We start from the raw sequence: 16,227 nt of genomic DNA, 5'->3' as shown, positions 1-16,227 counted from the left end.
AGAAAAGCAGATCTGAGGGGCTCATTTAACTAGCGGGTCTCACACCCAGCACTCAGGCCAGGATCATCTTGGCTGCAGCTGAAGTCTCTACAGCCGAGGACTGCGCGCACAGAGAGAAAAGCCCCAGGAAGGCGTTGTTGCTCTCAGGCGGGCGCCAGGGAGGCGCGCTCCTTCCGGTCCGGCGTCCGTCTTTCAGATCCCATCCAGGAAGGGAGATTAATTTTCACCCAGGCAGAGAAGAGTGTAGTGAGTGAGCTGGGGGATGCTTTCCTCCCCAAATGGCTGGGAAAGCTTAATGGAAGGCTCCGGAGGAAGCGGCTTTCATCTCCGATTAGAAGCCTTCTGCAAATGCAAAAGCCCTATTAACTCGTTTGACCCAGTCAGGCCTGCGCTTCGGGTGGGACTGACACGCGTGAGTCCTGCCGCCGTCGCCGGCAGAGAGCCGGGAAGAGGGGCAGCTTGCGCCACTTGCCCTGCCGCTGGGCCTGGGCGCCAGGACTCAAGCGCCACCCCTGAGCCAGTGAGGACACCCCCCAACCCACGCCCCTCCACCACAGACCCCAGTCCCAGCCCCCCACCCCCACCTCCCCAACACCACGCTCATGGGCGTGGCCCCTTCAGCTCCTGAGGCCCAGGTCTGACCCCCAGACCTTATGCAGCTCCTGCCCGGTGTGCGCCCTCCCAGGCCCCTCCCTGCGCACCGCGGGCCACAGCGGACCACCCCAGCCCCCGCCCTGCTGTGCCGGTGCCAGGGGTGCCGGTTGGCTCCCTTCCTCCCAAGCAAGGTCTTAGGGCACCGCGGCTGCCCAGGGTTCGCAGGCGCGCCTTTAACTCTGCACCAATACCCCGACGCCCCCCTGGCGCTGGAGGCCTTCGAGAGTCTGGCTGCTTTTCGGAACCGACCCTGCCTGCTGGATTTCAGGCGAGGGCCCAGGCTGGCTGGGACCCTCGAATCACCGCGGAAAAGGGCCCCAGGAGGCAGGATGTGTCCGTCTCTCTGCGGGCAACATTTGCCCCAAAGAGGTCCCTCTGCGGGGATCGGAGAGGGGTGCCTAGGCGTGAGGATGGGAGAAGCCCCGGGACAGGAGGGCCGCGGGCCGTGCCCCAGCTGGGGTCCCCGCGCCGCCGCCGAGTATTTTATGATCTAGGGATGGTGGTGCGTCCGTCTCCTCATGACACCCTGATCCCAACTCCTGGGCGGACTGGAGTTTGCAGATCTCGCTGCCGGCCGCCAGGGGGCGGCGGGGAGCCGAGCAAGAGGAAAAATCCACCCATTTCCTGGGCGGATTGCGTCGGCCCCGCCCGGCCGAGCCCCGCCTCCTGGCCGCGGCCCCCGCGCGCAGCCCGCGCAGCGCTCAGAGCCAGACGGCGCTTCCCGGTGGCGGCTGAGGATCCCGGAGGGACGCAGCCGGGCAAGGCGAGGCGCGGGGCGGGCAGCGCGGGGCGCGGAGCGCGGCAGGCAGAGGCCGCCTGGCCACCCTCCCTGGCGCCCGGGGAAGGCGCGGCGATGGCCGGGGCGCGCGGGGCGGCGGCGGCGGCGGGCGGGCGGCGGCGGGCCGAGGGGGCGCGGGGACACAGCCGGGCGCCCCTGCCCGCCGCGGTGCCCGCCGCCTGAAGGCCGCCCGGGCGCGGGAGCCAGCGCCAGCTTGGAGCGGGCGCTGGAGGCAGCTCGAGGCGCGATGTCGGTGCCGCTGCTCAAGATCGGGGTCGTGCTGAGCACCATGGCCATGATCACCAACTGGATGTCCCAGACGCTGCCCTCGCTGGTGGGCCTCAACACCACCAAGCTCTCGGCGGCCGGCGGCGGGACGCTGGACCGCAGCACCGGCGTAAGTGCGCCCGCCGGCCGCCTTGGCGCGGCCCCTCCTCCTCCTCCTCCTCCCCTCCTCAGTCCGGAGCCAGGGGCTGGGCGGGCGCCGCGCGGGACCCGAGTCGTCCAGGGAGGTGGCAGGGAACAGGGCGGGCAAGGGCAGGGGTCGCGGGCCGGCGCAGCGGTGGTGACCCTGCTCCCCAATCCCCCAGCCTGGACCACTCGATCTCCGCCCGCGCGCCCCCGGGGCGGCGTTTCCTTCACCTGGGCGCTTAGCCGCGGGGCCGGGGGAGCTTGGTGGGGGTTCGGAGGCTTGGAGTCCTGGGTCACTAATCATGAGCCCCTCATTGAAAAGGTTAGAAAACTAAGGCTGGGGACTTGGGGACTTATCCAAGGTCACACTCAGCGAGTGAGGGGTGGAGCCTCCGCTAGACCCTAGTCTGGGCTCGGCCCAGCGGGGACTCTGAGCCCGCCCTAGTTTGGAAAAGCCAGACTGGCCCGACCGGACTGGGAGTGGGGCCCCGGCCGGTGGGCTCCGGAGCTCCTGTCCGCGCCTTCGTTCCCAAAGTCCCAAGGCGCCCTTTCCTCCCCTGTCCATAGGAGGGTTTGTTCCCTCCCCTGGGAGGACGGTGCCGAGGGGCTGGGTGCGGCCCCTGGGAGCCTGCCCTTGGGTGCTCACTGCCTCGCCTTTGCCTTCGTCTTCTGCGCGCACCCCTCCCTCCTGGCCTCTGAAACTGAAATCACCTCTCCCTCTCGAGCCTAGCGGGAGGGGAACCGTGGCCAGGGCTGCTTCTGGGCAGAGCTGACTTAGATGGCTGAGCAAGGCTGAGCTGAAACCAGCCACCCGGAGGGCCGCGGGGGAAGGGGCTGCTGCTGGGAAGGCGCACCCCAGACCACTGCCCCTCTAGGCTGAAAGGAGAGGTGAAGGACGTGAATCTCCCTCCCTCTCCCTTTTTGCTGCCAGAGGTTCAGTGCTCTGCGAAGAGGGCTCCGTGGTGTGGCTCCCTCCTAAGACCCCTCTTGAGGCCGCCCCCCCAGCTCCTTCAGGAATCGGAGGGCGATTCCTCCATGATGACTTTGTTCCGGCCTGCTGGTCCTGATCTTCTCAGGTTAGGAATGAATGAGATTAAAGATATGATTACTATAGATTCTCCCCGCCCAACTTCTCCTCCCCATCTTCATGCTAAAAATAGCAGAGATGACCTGATGCCACCGGAGGGGAGCGTGCTTGGAGACAGTGGGGCCGGCAGCAGGGTGGAGCGTGGAGGCTCATGAGTGCCTGCCCCGGTACCTGGCTGGGCTGGGCTGAGAGGTTAGACCAGACATAGGCAGCTCCGGTTTCTTGGTGGTCTTTGGGCAAACCTCAGGACTGAGGTTGGGGGTGACCCCTGCACAGCATGTCACCAGCAATTTGGTAACATTCACCAAATGGCTCGTGGATGGAGCCCACAAGGAGTTGGAAGCCTAGTGTTTTCTTGGGTCAGTCTTTGCCACGCTGCCGGCAGGGAGGTTGCCGCGGCTGGGGGTTCATCACAGCTCTGGGCAAATAAGCTGCTGGATCTGGGTCTGTTACAGTGGGTGCTGCTTCTGCAAGTGTCAGGGAATGGCAGGGCGAGGCTTGGTGGTGCCAGTCACCCGTGCTTGACTTACGGGAAGGCTATCCTGTTTCTGACATACATGCCCACTTCGAGCCACCCAGCGTTTGCTTTTCTGCCTTGCTCCTTGTCCAGCCTGTGGCCTCCAGTTGCCCCTTCCATCCACCCAGCAGATCAATTTGGCCAGATGACAAACTCCAGACATTCCTTGAGTTGAACTTGAATTTTAGGAATGTAAAAGGTCTTGCCTCTTTGACATCCTTCCAGCCCCGGGTCCCCTAACGGGAGACCTGTGCTTCTTTGTTCCCAGGGACCCTTTCTTCCCTTTGGGTCAAACATGTCTTGGGACCATTTCCTCATGCCTTTTCCCGGGGGTGGATGTGGACACTTGCCCCTGGTTGTTGGCTCTGATACACAACCTCATGGTCTCCCTTTTTTTCCTTCCCTCTCCCTCCCCGCCCCACCCCTCTCCAGGTGCTGCCCACCAACCCTGAGGAGAGCTGGCAGGTGTACAGCTCTGCCCAGGACAGCGAGGGCAGGTGTATCTGCACAGTGGTCGCCCCACAGCAGACCATGTGTTCACGGGATGCCCGCACAAAACAGCTGAGGCAGCTACTGGAGAAGGTGAGTCTGCGCAGAGTGTGCGTGTGTGTGTGTGTGTGTGTGTGTGTGTGTGTACATGCCTGTGTGCTCACGCCAACACCAAGGCTTGGCTAGCTTGCAGGCCCCATTTCTGCTCTTTCCTGGCTTGTCTCCACTCAAAATATTTGTGAATGAATGAAAGGGTGGATGGATGGATGGATGGGTGGGTGGGGGTGGGTGGGTGGATGGATGGATGGATGGATGGATGGATGGATGGATGGATGGATAGGTGGGGGTGGGTGGGTGGATGGATGGATGGATGGATGGGTGGGTGGGTGGATGGATGGATGGATGAATGGGTGGGTGGATGGACAGGTGGATTGAGACCTCCACGGGTGGTCCAGGAAGAGAGGACTAGACCTGCCTCCCTGTCACTGCAGGGTCCACTGAGAAGTCATGTGGGCATGGTGAGATGGGACACAAGGCTCATCTCTGAGTGATGTCATAATCTGTGTGCATAGGGCTGGGGCTGTCACTCAGCAGCTACCTTGGAGAGCGCCTGTGGGCCCAGGCATGCATGGCGATTTGGATTTTATGAGATAAGATCTTTTTTCTGCCCTTGAATGGTTGTACCTGGCCAGTGGCTGGACAGGTGCTCCTCACCATGAACGCCTTCCTGGGGCTAAAGCAGACCACATTGTCACCTTCAGAACCCACATGGGAACAGCAGGGTGTCGTTTGCATAACATTTTGCATCTGTTATTTCACTTAGTCTTTGTGAGAAGAACCATGTGAAGTTGGTGGGATTTTTCACTCCATTCCAAGAAGGGGAAATTTGGCTCCCAAGAGGTGGACTTATTTGTCCCAAGCCAAACAGCCATTAGTAGGGAAGTGGGCGCTAGACCCACATGGCTGACCTCATCACCTGGTTCAGTCTCCTCCACTCCCCACTTTAGTCAGGGGGCCTTCTCCTGATGGGCACCGCCCACCGGCCTTTTGGCACATTCCCCCCAAGGACCCCGTATTCTGTGGTTAGTGTAGGTTCTGGGGGCCCCCTAGGAAAATTACCAAGAGAACAAGGAGGAATGGTGGGCCTTTCTCTTTCACCCATTGATTCCCCAGAAGAAAGGGGCATTTGCATGTAGCGCCTGTGGGCAGGGAACTTTCCCACCCTGAGGGAGTGGGGTCACACCACACACACACACATACACAGTCACACACACATACACACTAACACACACACAGTCACACTCACAGACACACAGTCACACACACATATACACACACACATAGTCACACTCACAGACACAGTCACACACATATACACACTAACACTCACACATAGTCACACTCACAGACACAGTCACACACACACAGTCACACATACACACACACATAGTCACACTCAGTCACACACACATACACACTAACACACTCACACATAGTCACACTCACACACAGTCTCACACTCAGTCACACACATACACACTAACATAGTCACACTCACAGACACAGTCACTCACACACACTCAGTCACACACACACTAACACACTCACATAGTGACAGACACAGTCACACACATACACACTAACACACACAGTCACACGGACACAGTCACACTCACACATAGTCACACTCACACTCAGTCACACACTCACACATAGTCACACTCGCACAGTCACACACACTCACACACTCACACAGTCACACACTCACATACACTCTCACACACACAGCGGTAAAGCCACGATTCTTCCTGCAGATTGACCTTGGACTTTCTGGAATGGGCGTCAGCTCAGGAGTATGACAGGAGGCCTGTGAGGGGTGGGGGGGGCCTCTGTAACTCAGGGCTGGCTCCATGCTGCGGGGACAGACGGTGCTGTCACTGCCCACCTCGCTGGGGAAGGTGGGAGCAGCCTGGTGAGAGGATAGCATTGCCCCGACTTGGGTTAACATTCCTGCTGCTGAACCACAAACCCTCAGGAAACTCTGGACAAAGCAAGTGCCCTTTCTTGGAGAGGGAGAGGGTGGGCTAGAGATTTCGAGCGCCCACCCAGCTCTGACAGGCCCTGAAACCTCCGAGTCACTGCCTGTTCCTGTGTCCCAGTCCCTGTCTGGAATGGCCACAAGACCCTTGTTTCTTGGGGAGGAAGGTTACATCATGGTACCCAGAGCAATGGGCCTAGTTCGTAAGGCACGCTCACCTTGAAGAAATAGAATTTTTTTTTCTTTAGCCACCTGAGTAAATCATTTTAAAAGAATTAAAGTAAGATGCATTTAACAGATTCCACCAACATTTGTTAACACCAAACTAGATCAAAGCCTAATTGAGCCTTTAATTATTCAGAAGCTTAGAGTGGGGAGGTGGCACTTGGAGGGGCCTCTGGGCTGTGGGGGCTGGGGAGAGTCAGGAGGGGAGAACAGAACCCTGAGCCCAGGGAGGCGGCACTTGCCGGGAGAGCAGAGAGTTGGGAAATGGATTCCAGAATGCTCCATGAGCCCCTGGGACTGCAGGCCCTGGAACATTCCTTCCCGCCTGTGCGTGCCACAGCATTACTGCTTAAAAATTTAAAACCCCATTTGATACCATGGCGGGCACTCTATTTTCGGAGGGCATGAACCATTTGCTGTGAAAGAGGGCCCTCGCTCCTTAATGCACTGTGCATTTTAGCAGGAGGCAGGGCTGCTCCGTCCTCAGCTCCCCCGCACACCCTGGCCTGTGTGCTATTTTCTTTCTTTCCTCTTTCTCTTTTCTTCTCTTGCCTTCTCTTCATGGGCAGAAGCAGGACAGGATGCTCCAGAAACCTCAGCCCATGTGCCCTGTGGATGGGGCTAGGTCACAGCTGAGCATATTCCAGCCAGGTCTGTCGGTGTTTCTGTGGCCTGGCTTCACCTTTAACCCACCTGGTGAGGCCCCACCCCCAGAGTCTCTGATTTCTGTTGCCCTGGGGTCCCTGTGGGGAGCCCAGACATGTATAGCCCTGGAAGCCTCACCAGGTAATTCCACGCAGCTGGGGTCGAGCACTGTAGGGACACGGATAGTGGCAGGCGTGGGGCACGGGCTCCGTTCTCTTTGAAGATGCACTTGGCTCTGGGTTTGAGAGTGTCGGCTTTGGAGCCAGTCCAGCTTGAACTGGCAGGCCTCCTGGCTGTGCGACAGTAAGCAAGTTGCTTAACTTCTCTGAGCCTTGGTCTCCCTATGTGTAAAATGGGACTCAAAATAGTATTCATCTCCCGGGGTTTTGTAAAGATCAAATGAGATAAATAACACAGCAGACTCAGTGCAGTGCCTGGAACACGGGAAAGGATGGGTCATTATTAGCTGTTGGTTATCTTGAGGCCAGGTGTGTCTCTGCGTGTTGCTGGCCCCCCTCCCGCCTCTTAATGCCTGCTGCCGCGTTGGGTGAAGTGTGGGATAGACTGTCATCCCGTAGCTCTGTGACCCTGAGCCCACCAGTTAGTTGGCTTCTTAGAGGCACATCCTGCAGGCAAGAAAATGAAGGAAGGGCTTCAGAGGAAGGGCTGTGCTTAGAGGAACGCCCTCCCTGAGGGTGGGGAGATGGGCCGGTGATTGCAGTCCTGGACTGACTGTCAGCTGGAGGCCAACCTTGCCTGTGCCTTGTCCATGGCCAGAAAGGAAAGTGCATTCAGGGTTGGAAGAACTGTAGGAGAGTAATTGTTTGGTTTTAAGGTAGCTGCATAGCTTGGTATCTTTCAAATTTGTGTTTTAAATCTAAAGTCGAATCTTTGCAATCTTTTAAAAGCCTTCTTTCTCTGGGGAGCAAAAAGCCTGTGGCACTATGTGTGGTCTCCTGACCGAGGCCAACAGGAGCTCAGCAGCTTCTCCTCGGCACTTGTGGGCCTTCGCTCCTGGGGATTTTGCCAGGAGGGGAATGGAGAGAGGGGTCTGGACTGGCACTGCCATTTGTATTGTTGCTTCCTCCGGCCGTGTGGCTGCAGGGGCCACCCCTGTGCCCTAGATTTACTGGACTTTGTGCAGGGGTTACAGATGTGGATGAGACCCAGTGTCACTCCTTCCATGAGCATCCTGTCCAGAAGGCTGTGAGGGGATAGCTGTGTGGCTCACTCCTAGGCAGACATTGCGCCAACAAAGTGACGTTGTTGTTTCCGAATAGTTTGCAGCCAGTTTTAACTCAATTCATCAGGGAAGCCTCCCTGGAGGAGGTGGCGTTTGGGTTGGGCCTTGAAGGATGAATAAAACCAAACTTTACATCTTTTCTTGAAAAAGGTGCTATAGTTATTCAAAGTGACAGAGGAAGAGAAGCAAGGGAATCAGGCAGGGCGGTGTAAGAAGTATGCTTCCATTTCCCAGGGAAGAGAAGGGGTGACAGGGAGCTAAAGCCACCCCATCGTGTGCTTTACAAACTTAAAATTTCAAGATGAGTTTGTGTGTGTGACTTTCTAATAACAAGATATGAAATTCCTTGCATTTTGGGGTGCTGAGATTGGCCATACTGGTTTTCCTTCTACTGAGGAGGCTAGGCTTGTTCTCGCGTATTTTACTTTACTTTATTTGGCGGGGTGGAGGATGTATAGTAAGAAGTGGAAACCACACTGTTCTCTTTTCACACTGACCAGGCAAAGCTAAGCCTCATCCCCAAATGGATTTGTTCCTAGAAGGGAGAGTATTTTCAAATTCAGCACAAAAGTCAGAAGTGAAGATTTGCTGTCACGGAGGTAACTTCCTCCCTAGTAATTGGATTCGATTCTGAGAAAATGACCCAAACGCCACTGCGGCAATCCTCAGCTTCCTCCCGCCTCCCTGCAGCCCCAGATGCATTGGCACAGAAGCACACGCCAGTTTCCTGCAAATAAAATGCACTGGCAGGTGGCTGCACTAAAACTGTTTTTCTTTTAAGCTCCCTGGAATCCTGTTGAATATTAAAGTTTCATCTTGAGGCTAGACTCAATTCAGATCTGCCTGTAAAGATGTAAAACAGCGATTCTTCATTTGCTGGGTGATTGATTCCTGACTCTATGCTCGGAATGTACATGTTTGCAGAGCAGTCATCTACCTATGATACTGTGGGGTGTGATGGATGGCACAGGAGATAGGGAAAAAAGCTTGATGCAGAGTCAGGGAGAGCAGCTCCCTTGTTCCTTCACTCTGCACTTAAGTAATCAACCTTATCGGCAAGGTACTCAATGAGATTTAGGAGGAAGAATTTCTACCTGGGGGCGGGGCAGCCTAAGAGTGCCATTTCTCTCTGCTGGTATTTATGCTTGCCTTACTGATTTTGACCTGCAACATAAAGACTAGGAACAATCCCCACCCACCACCACTGAAAAAAAAAAAAAAAAGAGAGAGAGAGAGAGAGAGAGATCAAGAGAAATCACCCAGTCTGTGCCTGGAGCTACAACCAATAAAGGAACTTGAGTCTCCCACACCCCTGATTTGCATCCCTGATGATAAGAACACGTTGGCAGAGGAAATGTTTACCCAACCTATTTGCTGTGTTTGGGGAGCTATCAGTCCGATGCTGGTGATTACCTTGTAAATAATGCATGGGCCACTTCTGGTTCCCAGTGTGCTGGCTGTGTGGGAAAGGGCAGTGTCAGTAGGAGCAGGCAGGGAAGATTGCCCGGCACCTACGGTGGCTCTTTTGCTGAACTTGTTGCCCTTTTGACAGGTGCAGAACATGTCTCAATCCATAGAGGTCTTGGACAGGCGGACCCAGAGAGACTTGCAGTACGTGGAGAAGATGGAGAACCAAATGAAAGGACTGGAGTCCAAGTTCAAACAGGTGGAGGAGAGTCATAAGCAACACCTGGCCAGGCAGTTTAAGGTATGTATGTTCCTCCCCATCTCTGTGCCTTATCCTCCTCCTCCTCTTCTTCCTCCTTCCCCTCCCTCCTCTCCCCCCTTCTTCCTCCTCCTCCTTCTTCCCCTCCCTCCTCTCCTCCTCTACCTCCTCCTCCTCCTTACTCCTCCTCCTCTTGTTCCTCCTTCCCCTCCCTCCTCTCCTCCCCCTCGCTCCTCCTCCTCTTCTTCCTCCTTCCCCTCTCCTCCCCCCCTCCTCCTCCTCCTCCTTCCCCTCCCTCCTCTTCCCTTCTTCTTCTTCCTCCTCCCCCTCTCTCTACCCTCCTCTCCTCCTCCTCCTTCCCCTCCCTCCTCTTCCCCTCCTTCCTCTCCCCTTCTCTTCCTCCTTCCTCTCCCTCCCTCATCCTCCTTCTCCTTCTTCCCCTCTCCCCTCTTTTCTCCCTTTCTCTTCCCCCTTCCTCCCTCCTCCCTCTCCTCCTCCCTCTCCTCCTCCTCTTCTTCCCCTTCCTTCTCCTCCCCCTCTTCCTCCTTCTCTTCCTTCTCCTCCTCCCCCTCTCTTCCCCGTTGCCCCTCTACCTCCCCCTCCTCTCTCTCCTTCTCTTCCTCCCTTTTCTCCTCATCCCCCTCCCCTCCTCCTTTCTCTTCCTCCCCCTTCCCTTCCTCCTCCTCTCCCTTCTCCTTCTCCTCCCCCTCCTCTGCCCTCCTCCCCCTCCTCCTCATTCCTCCCCCTCCCCCTCTCCTTTTCTTCCTCCCCTTTCTCCTTCTCATCCCCCTCACCCTCTCCTTCCTCCTCCCCTCTTTTCCTCTTCCTCCTTCCTCCCTCCTTCTTTCCTTCTCCCTCCTCCCCCTCCCCCTCTTCCTCCTCCCCCTCCCCCTCCCCCTCCTCCCCCTCCTTCTCCCCCTCCTCCTCCTCCCTCTCCTCCTTCTCCTCCTCTGAGGCCCGGTGTGCTTTCCCTTCGTGCTTTCCCTTTCCCTACAGAAATGGTCATTTGGGGCGGGGAGAAGCACAGCAAAGGTTGCTCTGTGCCTCGAAAGGACTGTTGCCCTTGGCACTAGGGAGGCCACCACTGGCCCTGGTTTGGCAGAAGCCATCTTGGCAGGGGTGGCCTGAGTGGCGGCCGCAGCACACACTCGCCCCCAAGCCCCCGTCAGTGTGGTTTGGAAGCCAGGGGTCTGAGTCCTGTGCTGCCCAAGCCAAGTCGAATATCAGCTGGGAAGGGACATCGTTACTGGCCCTTGTCATCCTGTAGCTGCTGCAGGTAAATCACATTAGCCAAGGATTAGCTGAATTGATGAGAACCATTCTGGAGCAGGAATCTCTCAGGGCAGCTTTTCACATCTGACCTAATCTAGCCACGACAAGGCATGCCATAGACGCGCAGGGAAAGGAGGGAGACGCCAGCCTCCTTTCCATCTCATGGGAAGCGTTCTGCTTCTCCGGGTAACTCTGGATGTTAAAACTGGTGTGTGTTTGCCCTAAAATCATAGATACATATGTGCAGCCAGGTAGAGCTGTGCCCCCAGTTGACTCCATCTCAGTATAATTCGACTGAAACATTATATGCCACCTTAATTAAGGTATACATGCATCTTAATTAGCAATCCAGCCCAGATGTAAATGAACAGGTCCAGTGACACACCCTCTCCCGACTGGAAACTGCTGATGTGCTCTGTCTGTGTCTTCCCGTCCTTTTTGTGCCAATGTTTTTCTTTGATGTGCTCCCTGCATGAGGCAAGAACTAATCCTCTTTTTAAAACCATACATGAAATAGATGAAATGGCAAGCTAATGAAGTTATAAATCTATATTATAAATAAAACAATAGCAGGCCCAATCCTGTTGAGGTGAAACGAGCTGATTGCGCTCAGCAGAGGCAGGTGGACATTTTGTCCTTGCATCTGGCTGGTCATCATGAATTACTCTGGAAAGAGTAGATGTTGACCTGTCTGACCAAAAAGCCTTTCTGTCTCTGAGCCAGCACTCCCTTCTCTGCGGCCGGCAGACTCCTCTAACGATGGGGGTGTCTTCAGCAACTGGGAGGTAGCTCATCTTGGCAAACGTGGTTGACACAGGCATCTCTCCAAGTTTCCAATTTTGGGGTGCTGTGGCTTTGGGGGAAGAAAAGCAAGCGCTTGCCTTGACCGTGCTAAACTGCATTAAAAGAAATTCCGGCAGAAATTGTGATGAGGGGATCTCAATAACTCTTCAAGCAGTTTGTTTTGACTAACTCGAGCATTATGGCGGGATTTTTCTAAATGACCATGCAAATATGTGTTTCCTGATGGCTGTCTGTTTCAGGCAGGCTAGTGAGCTAGTTCTTCAACGGTATTTCATTTTCTTACTTGCAGGGCTAACTTAAAAGAGTTTTTTCAATGCTGCAGTGACTGAAGAAGCAGTCCACTCCCATGTAACCATGAAAGAGAGCCAGAGAGCTTTTTGCACCATGCATTTTTACTATTATTTTCCAATACTTAGCACCATTTCACTAAGGAACCTTGAATACAACCAGGATCCTCCTTTGCATGCGACTGTAGCTGCATTTCATGAATAGTTTGAACCCTTGTCAATGCACTTTTTGAAAAAGAAAGAAAAAAAGAAACTTCGTGTATGTGACTCAAAGCATGTAACCTTAAGATGTTGCATTCTAAACTGACAATAAAGACCTTTCCCAAATATGTTGGTGTTCTGAGGACTGTTTAATATGCTCTTCTAACTCATTTGGACCAGAATAAATCAGCCTGTAAATAAAGCGGGAATATACACACTGTCCCTCACCTAGAGAGAAGCCAGGCCAAGGCAGGGTGTGAGAGTTCTTGCATGCATCGCACTGAACTAGCTTATTTTAACCTTACAGGCGATAAAAGCGAAAATGGATGAACTTAGGCCTTTGATACCTGTGTTGGAAGAGTACAAGGCCGATGCCAAATTGGTATTGCAGTTTAAAGAGGAGGTCCAGAATCTGACGTCAGTCCTTAACGAGCTGCAAGAGGAAATTGGCGCCTATGACTACGATGAACTTCAGAGCAGAGTGTCCAATCTTGAAGAAAGGCTCCGTGCATGCATGCAAAAACTAGGTAGGCCCAGTACCCTGCGGGACGTGGCGCTGCACTGCCCACCTCCGGCACACGCACAGGCTTAGGGAGTGGTGCTGAGGTTCGCGAGGTGATGGCTGGATTAGGGCTCCTGGGCAGGGCTACCCTGAGAGACAGCAAAGGAGGAGCATAGGCCACACCCATCCTAGGGCATTGTTCAGAGCTGGGTCTTGTGCAGAGGCCACAGACCCCGCTGAGTCACACATCTGGAAAAAAATAGCATACCATCTGGCGGATTGTGTGTGCGTGTGCGGACTGTATGTGTGTGCATTGAAGACACCAGTTTCATAGAGCTGGAAATATACATCTCAGATTCCTCTGGATTGAGAACGGGGGCTGGTGGAGCTCCTGAAATATTGAGTCATGCATAGTTTGAATAAAAAAGGGAGCAAAATTCAATCACATCACAGTAGAGCTGCCATTCACAGCACGGGAGGGAGCCCCTGCTCACAGCCTGGAAGGGGAGGAGCCTCTGAGCAAATGAGCCCCTTCCTCGGTCTGTTTCCTGAGAAAAGCCCCCAGTATGGGGTGACCTATTTGGATTCTTATTTCTGATTGATTACCCGTTCACCTTACCAACTTTCCAGTTAATCACTAGGAGAAATCTTAACACGTTAGTGTCTGCGTCTGCTTTTAAATAGCACATTTCAAATCCCAATTCCACTTCTAGTTTTTCTTAAGAAATATTAACCATCTGTCCTCACCAAGCTGTTTTTTTTTTTTTTTTTTTTTTATAACACAAAGGTTGTTGTTTTCATACTATCTACTTTTTAGGGTAACGTAGGGTAATTTTAGGGTGATTTTGCCTTAGGAAGTTGATCTCAGGCTTTCTCTGATGTTTTAACTTGGTTACCTTTTATATTTCTACTCTCCCTTCCACACACACACACTCCAAGCGCCTTATTATAAACCTAAAACATCCAAAAAAAACACTTTAAAGAAAAACGTCCGGTGTTGTTAGTCAGGTGAAGAGAGAGAATATTCAAGGGGAAAGAGAAGAGTCAGCCAAACCCTTGTTTTCCCAGGTTCCCACTTTCGGTGATTTTTAAACGCTGTTCTAGGTGTCCTCAGTGAACACACACAGCTCAAGTTCCCCAGTCCCGAAACAGAGACAGTAAGAAATGCTGGGGGTTGGAGAACTAATCCATTTTGATGAGTGCACGCTGGCTGTGTCCCATGGGGGCTGCTAACTGCATTCTTTCAGCTCCGTGCTCCAGGGTGCCCAGCCCTGGTGTGACAGTGGCTGGGTGACCTCAGACAGTCCCAGGAGGGGCGTCTGGGCCAGATGGTCTCTACCATGGCTTCCCAGTTTGACTTTCTAGGAGTTGTGTGAATGTTGATGGTGACAGGGCTGTATGAACGATCATGAGGCTGTATGACTGTTTCCATTGGGTACTATCTTTGGCGTTCTCCCCATCGTGACCTTGAGTGACCTCACCATTGCCCCTTTCTCTGGGACCTCCAAACACTCCCACGGATGGGGTCTCCCTTGGCCTCCGAAGTATCCAGTGGCAGGGTCTTTTTGTTGTCGTTATGTATTTCCCCATGAGCAGTGTCTTTTCCTCCCTGGAATAGACAGCGCACATCACGGAGAAACCCAGAAAAAACCTCCACATTTTCAAATCAAGGAATCAAGGGAGCAAAGTAGGGATTTGGAGTAAAAAGTTGCAAATAGTGAGAAGCCAAGGGCCTTTCCCAGGGGGCACCACCCCTCCCGGATGAGCTGGCCTTCCCATCTGTGCTTGGCCTATTTTTAGTAGCTGGGTGAGTTTACCTTGTAGCTTCAAATCCTGGGTCTTGTGAAAGAGATCACATGGCTGTCCTTGGGCTGCTAACACCATTGATTTGGGAGTAAAGACAGAGGGTTCATAGGCCTCCAGAGGCCCTCTTTTTCCCACCTTTGGAGTGCAGCTGCCTGGTTTCACCTCTGCGTTTAGTTCTTTCTTTGGAAGGGCTGCGACACGTAGGCAGAGCTGCTGAATCAGAGCTTCTGCAGGTGGGGCCCTGGCATCTGCCTGTAGCCAGCACCTGACTAATCTTGACACAGAGCAAACTGAGCTCCCCCTGTAGAGGAGGCAGCTCTGTAAGGTAGTAAGCGCCACTCGATAGCTGTGCGACTCCCCCAAGGCATTTACCCTCTCGAGTTTCAGCTGCCTCCTCATCTGTAAAATGGTGCAGGGAGTCCCTGAGCTCCGGGGTAATTCACAGAATGATAATTCATGGAAGTCCTTCAGATCCTGAGCTCAGCACTGTGCCTAGCAGAGGAGGTGCTGGTAGGCAGGTAGGTCGATGGATAGAGAGGTGATGATAGCTGACTGATGACTGGATAGGTAGTTAGATAGATAAATGATTGATTGATTGACACATGATTGATAGACACACAGATAGAAAGATTTAGCAGCTGCTGATCTTCCTCCTCCCTCTTCCCAGGCTTTCGTTCAAGCTCAGTAACTTAAGTGCCAAATTAATATCCTGCAGCTGCTTAATTTAGCTTCATTTTAGCCTTGCAAATGGGCACTTACCTCAGGACCACCCTGGCAGCCTGTTTCCTTGCTGGGAGGTTGCTGAGGAGACCCGCCTTCTACAAGGTGGAGCCAGCACATGCTGCAGACCATCCTGGGTGGGCAGGGCTTCTGCGAGATGTGGCATCCAGTAGGGGGCAGTTTCCTCCCCCGTCCCAGACCCCGCAGTTTCTTGGTGTGCCTGCTGCACCTGCTGGTGTGAAGTCTGACTGCAGGTTCCATGGTCTAGTGACTGCAGGTTCCATGGTCTAGCTTACCGGGTTCCCTTCCTGCATTAAGCCTGGAGAGGCTCTCCCAAAGTCTTCCTGATAGTTCTCTCCTTGCTGCTACCATCTTCAAGTCACTGTTGCTGACAATTCCTGACCCCAGAACGTACTCAGAAACAGAGAAAACAAGGACCAGGGCTCCATCAGCTTTCAGTTTCCAATTCTGAAGATCCCTCTTTTGATGGCATTATATAATTTTCCTAATGGCCCAGCCAGAAACTTGAATCTGAATCTTTCCTCTCAGGCATCCTCTGGAAGGGAGGCAGTTTGTCGGTTCCCCTGGAGCAAGTCTTGTTGCCAGGCAAGGGGAGAGGCAGTGCTGCCACGTACCCCTGGCCTCGTCCCCTAAGCTGGGCTTGGGGCCCTCTCTCCAGGGGAGCCTGCAGAGTCAGATGCCCCAGCAGCGAAGCTAAGCGAAGCCAGAAGAGAGGGTCAGTGCATGACGCCACTCTACCCATGGAGCTCCCGGGATGTGTCATGTACCTGTCGGCTTCAGGCCTCCGTGGTCCTCTCTATAAATGAGGGGCCGGCTGATTGGAAGGGCTCCTCCCAGATATACCATCCTGGCACTCTGGTG

General features: G+C 54.2%; 1 protein-coding gene across 1 annotated transcript in view; it reads left to right on the top strand.

Annotated features, from left to right (window-relative positions):
- Window positions 1–1,350: 1,350 nt before the first annotated feature.
- OLFM1 (olfactomedin 1) overlaps window positions 1,351–16,227 on the top strand; it is a 35,681-nt gene continuing 20,804 nt past the window's right edge. Inside the window, exons 1-4 of the mRNA XM_010372760.2 lie at window positions 1,351–1,829; window positions 3,880–4,029; window positions 9,640–9,795; window positions 12,625–12,844. Coding sequence (XP_010371062.1) covers window positions 1,680–1,829; window positions 3,880–4,029; window positions 9,640–9,795; window positions 12,625–12,844 — 676 coding nt within the window. The 5' untranslated portion in view covers window positions 1,351–1,679. The remainder of the gene's footprint in view (window positions 1,830–3,879; window positions 4,030–9,639; window positions 9,796–12,624; window positions 12,845–16,227) is intronic.

This window comes from Rhinopithecus roxellana, chromosome 16 (genome assembly GCF_007565055.1).
Source record: "Rhinopithecus roxellana isolate Shanxi Qingling chromosome 16, ASM756505v1, whole genome shotgun sequence".
In the NCBI taxonomy this organism is placed as follows: Eukaryota; Metazoa; Chordata; class Mammalia; order Primates; family Cercopithecidae; genus Rhinopithecus; species Rhinopithecus roxellana.
The sequence above is the reverse complement of the archived record's forward strand: the minus strand, read 5'-3'. Positions and strand labels throughout refer to the sequence as shown.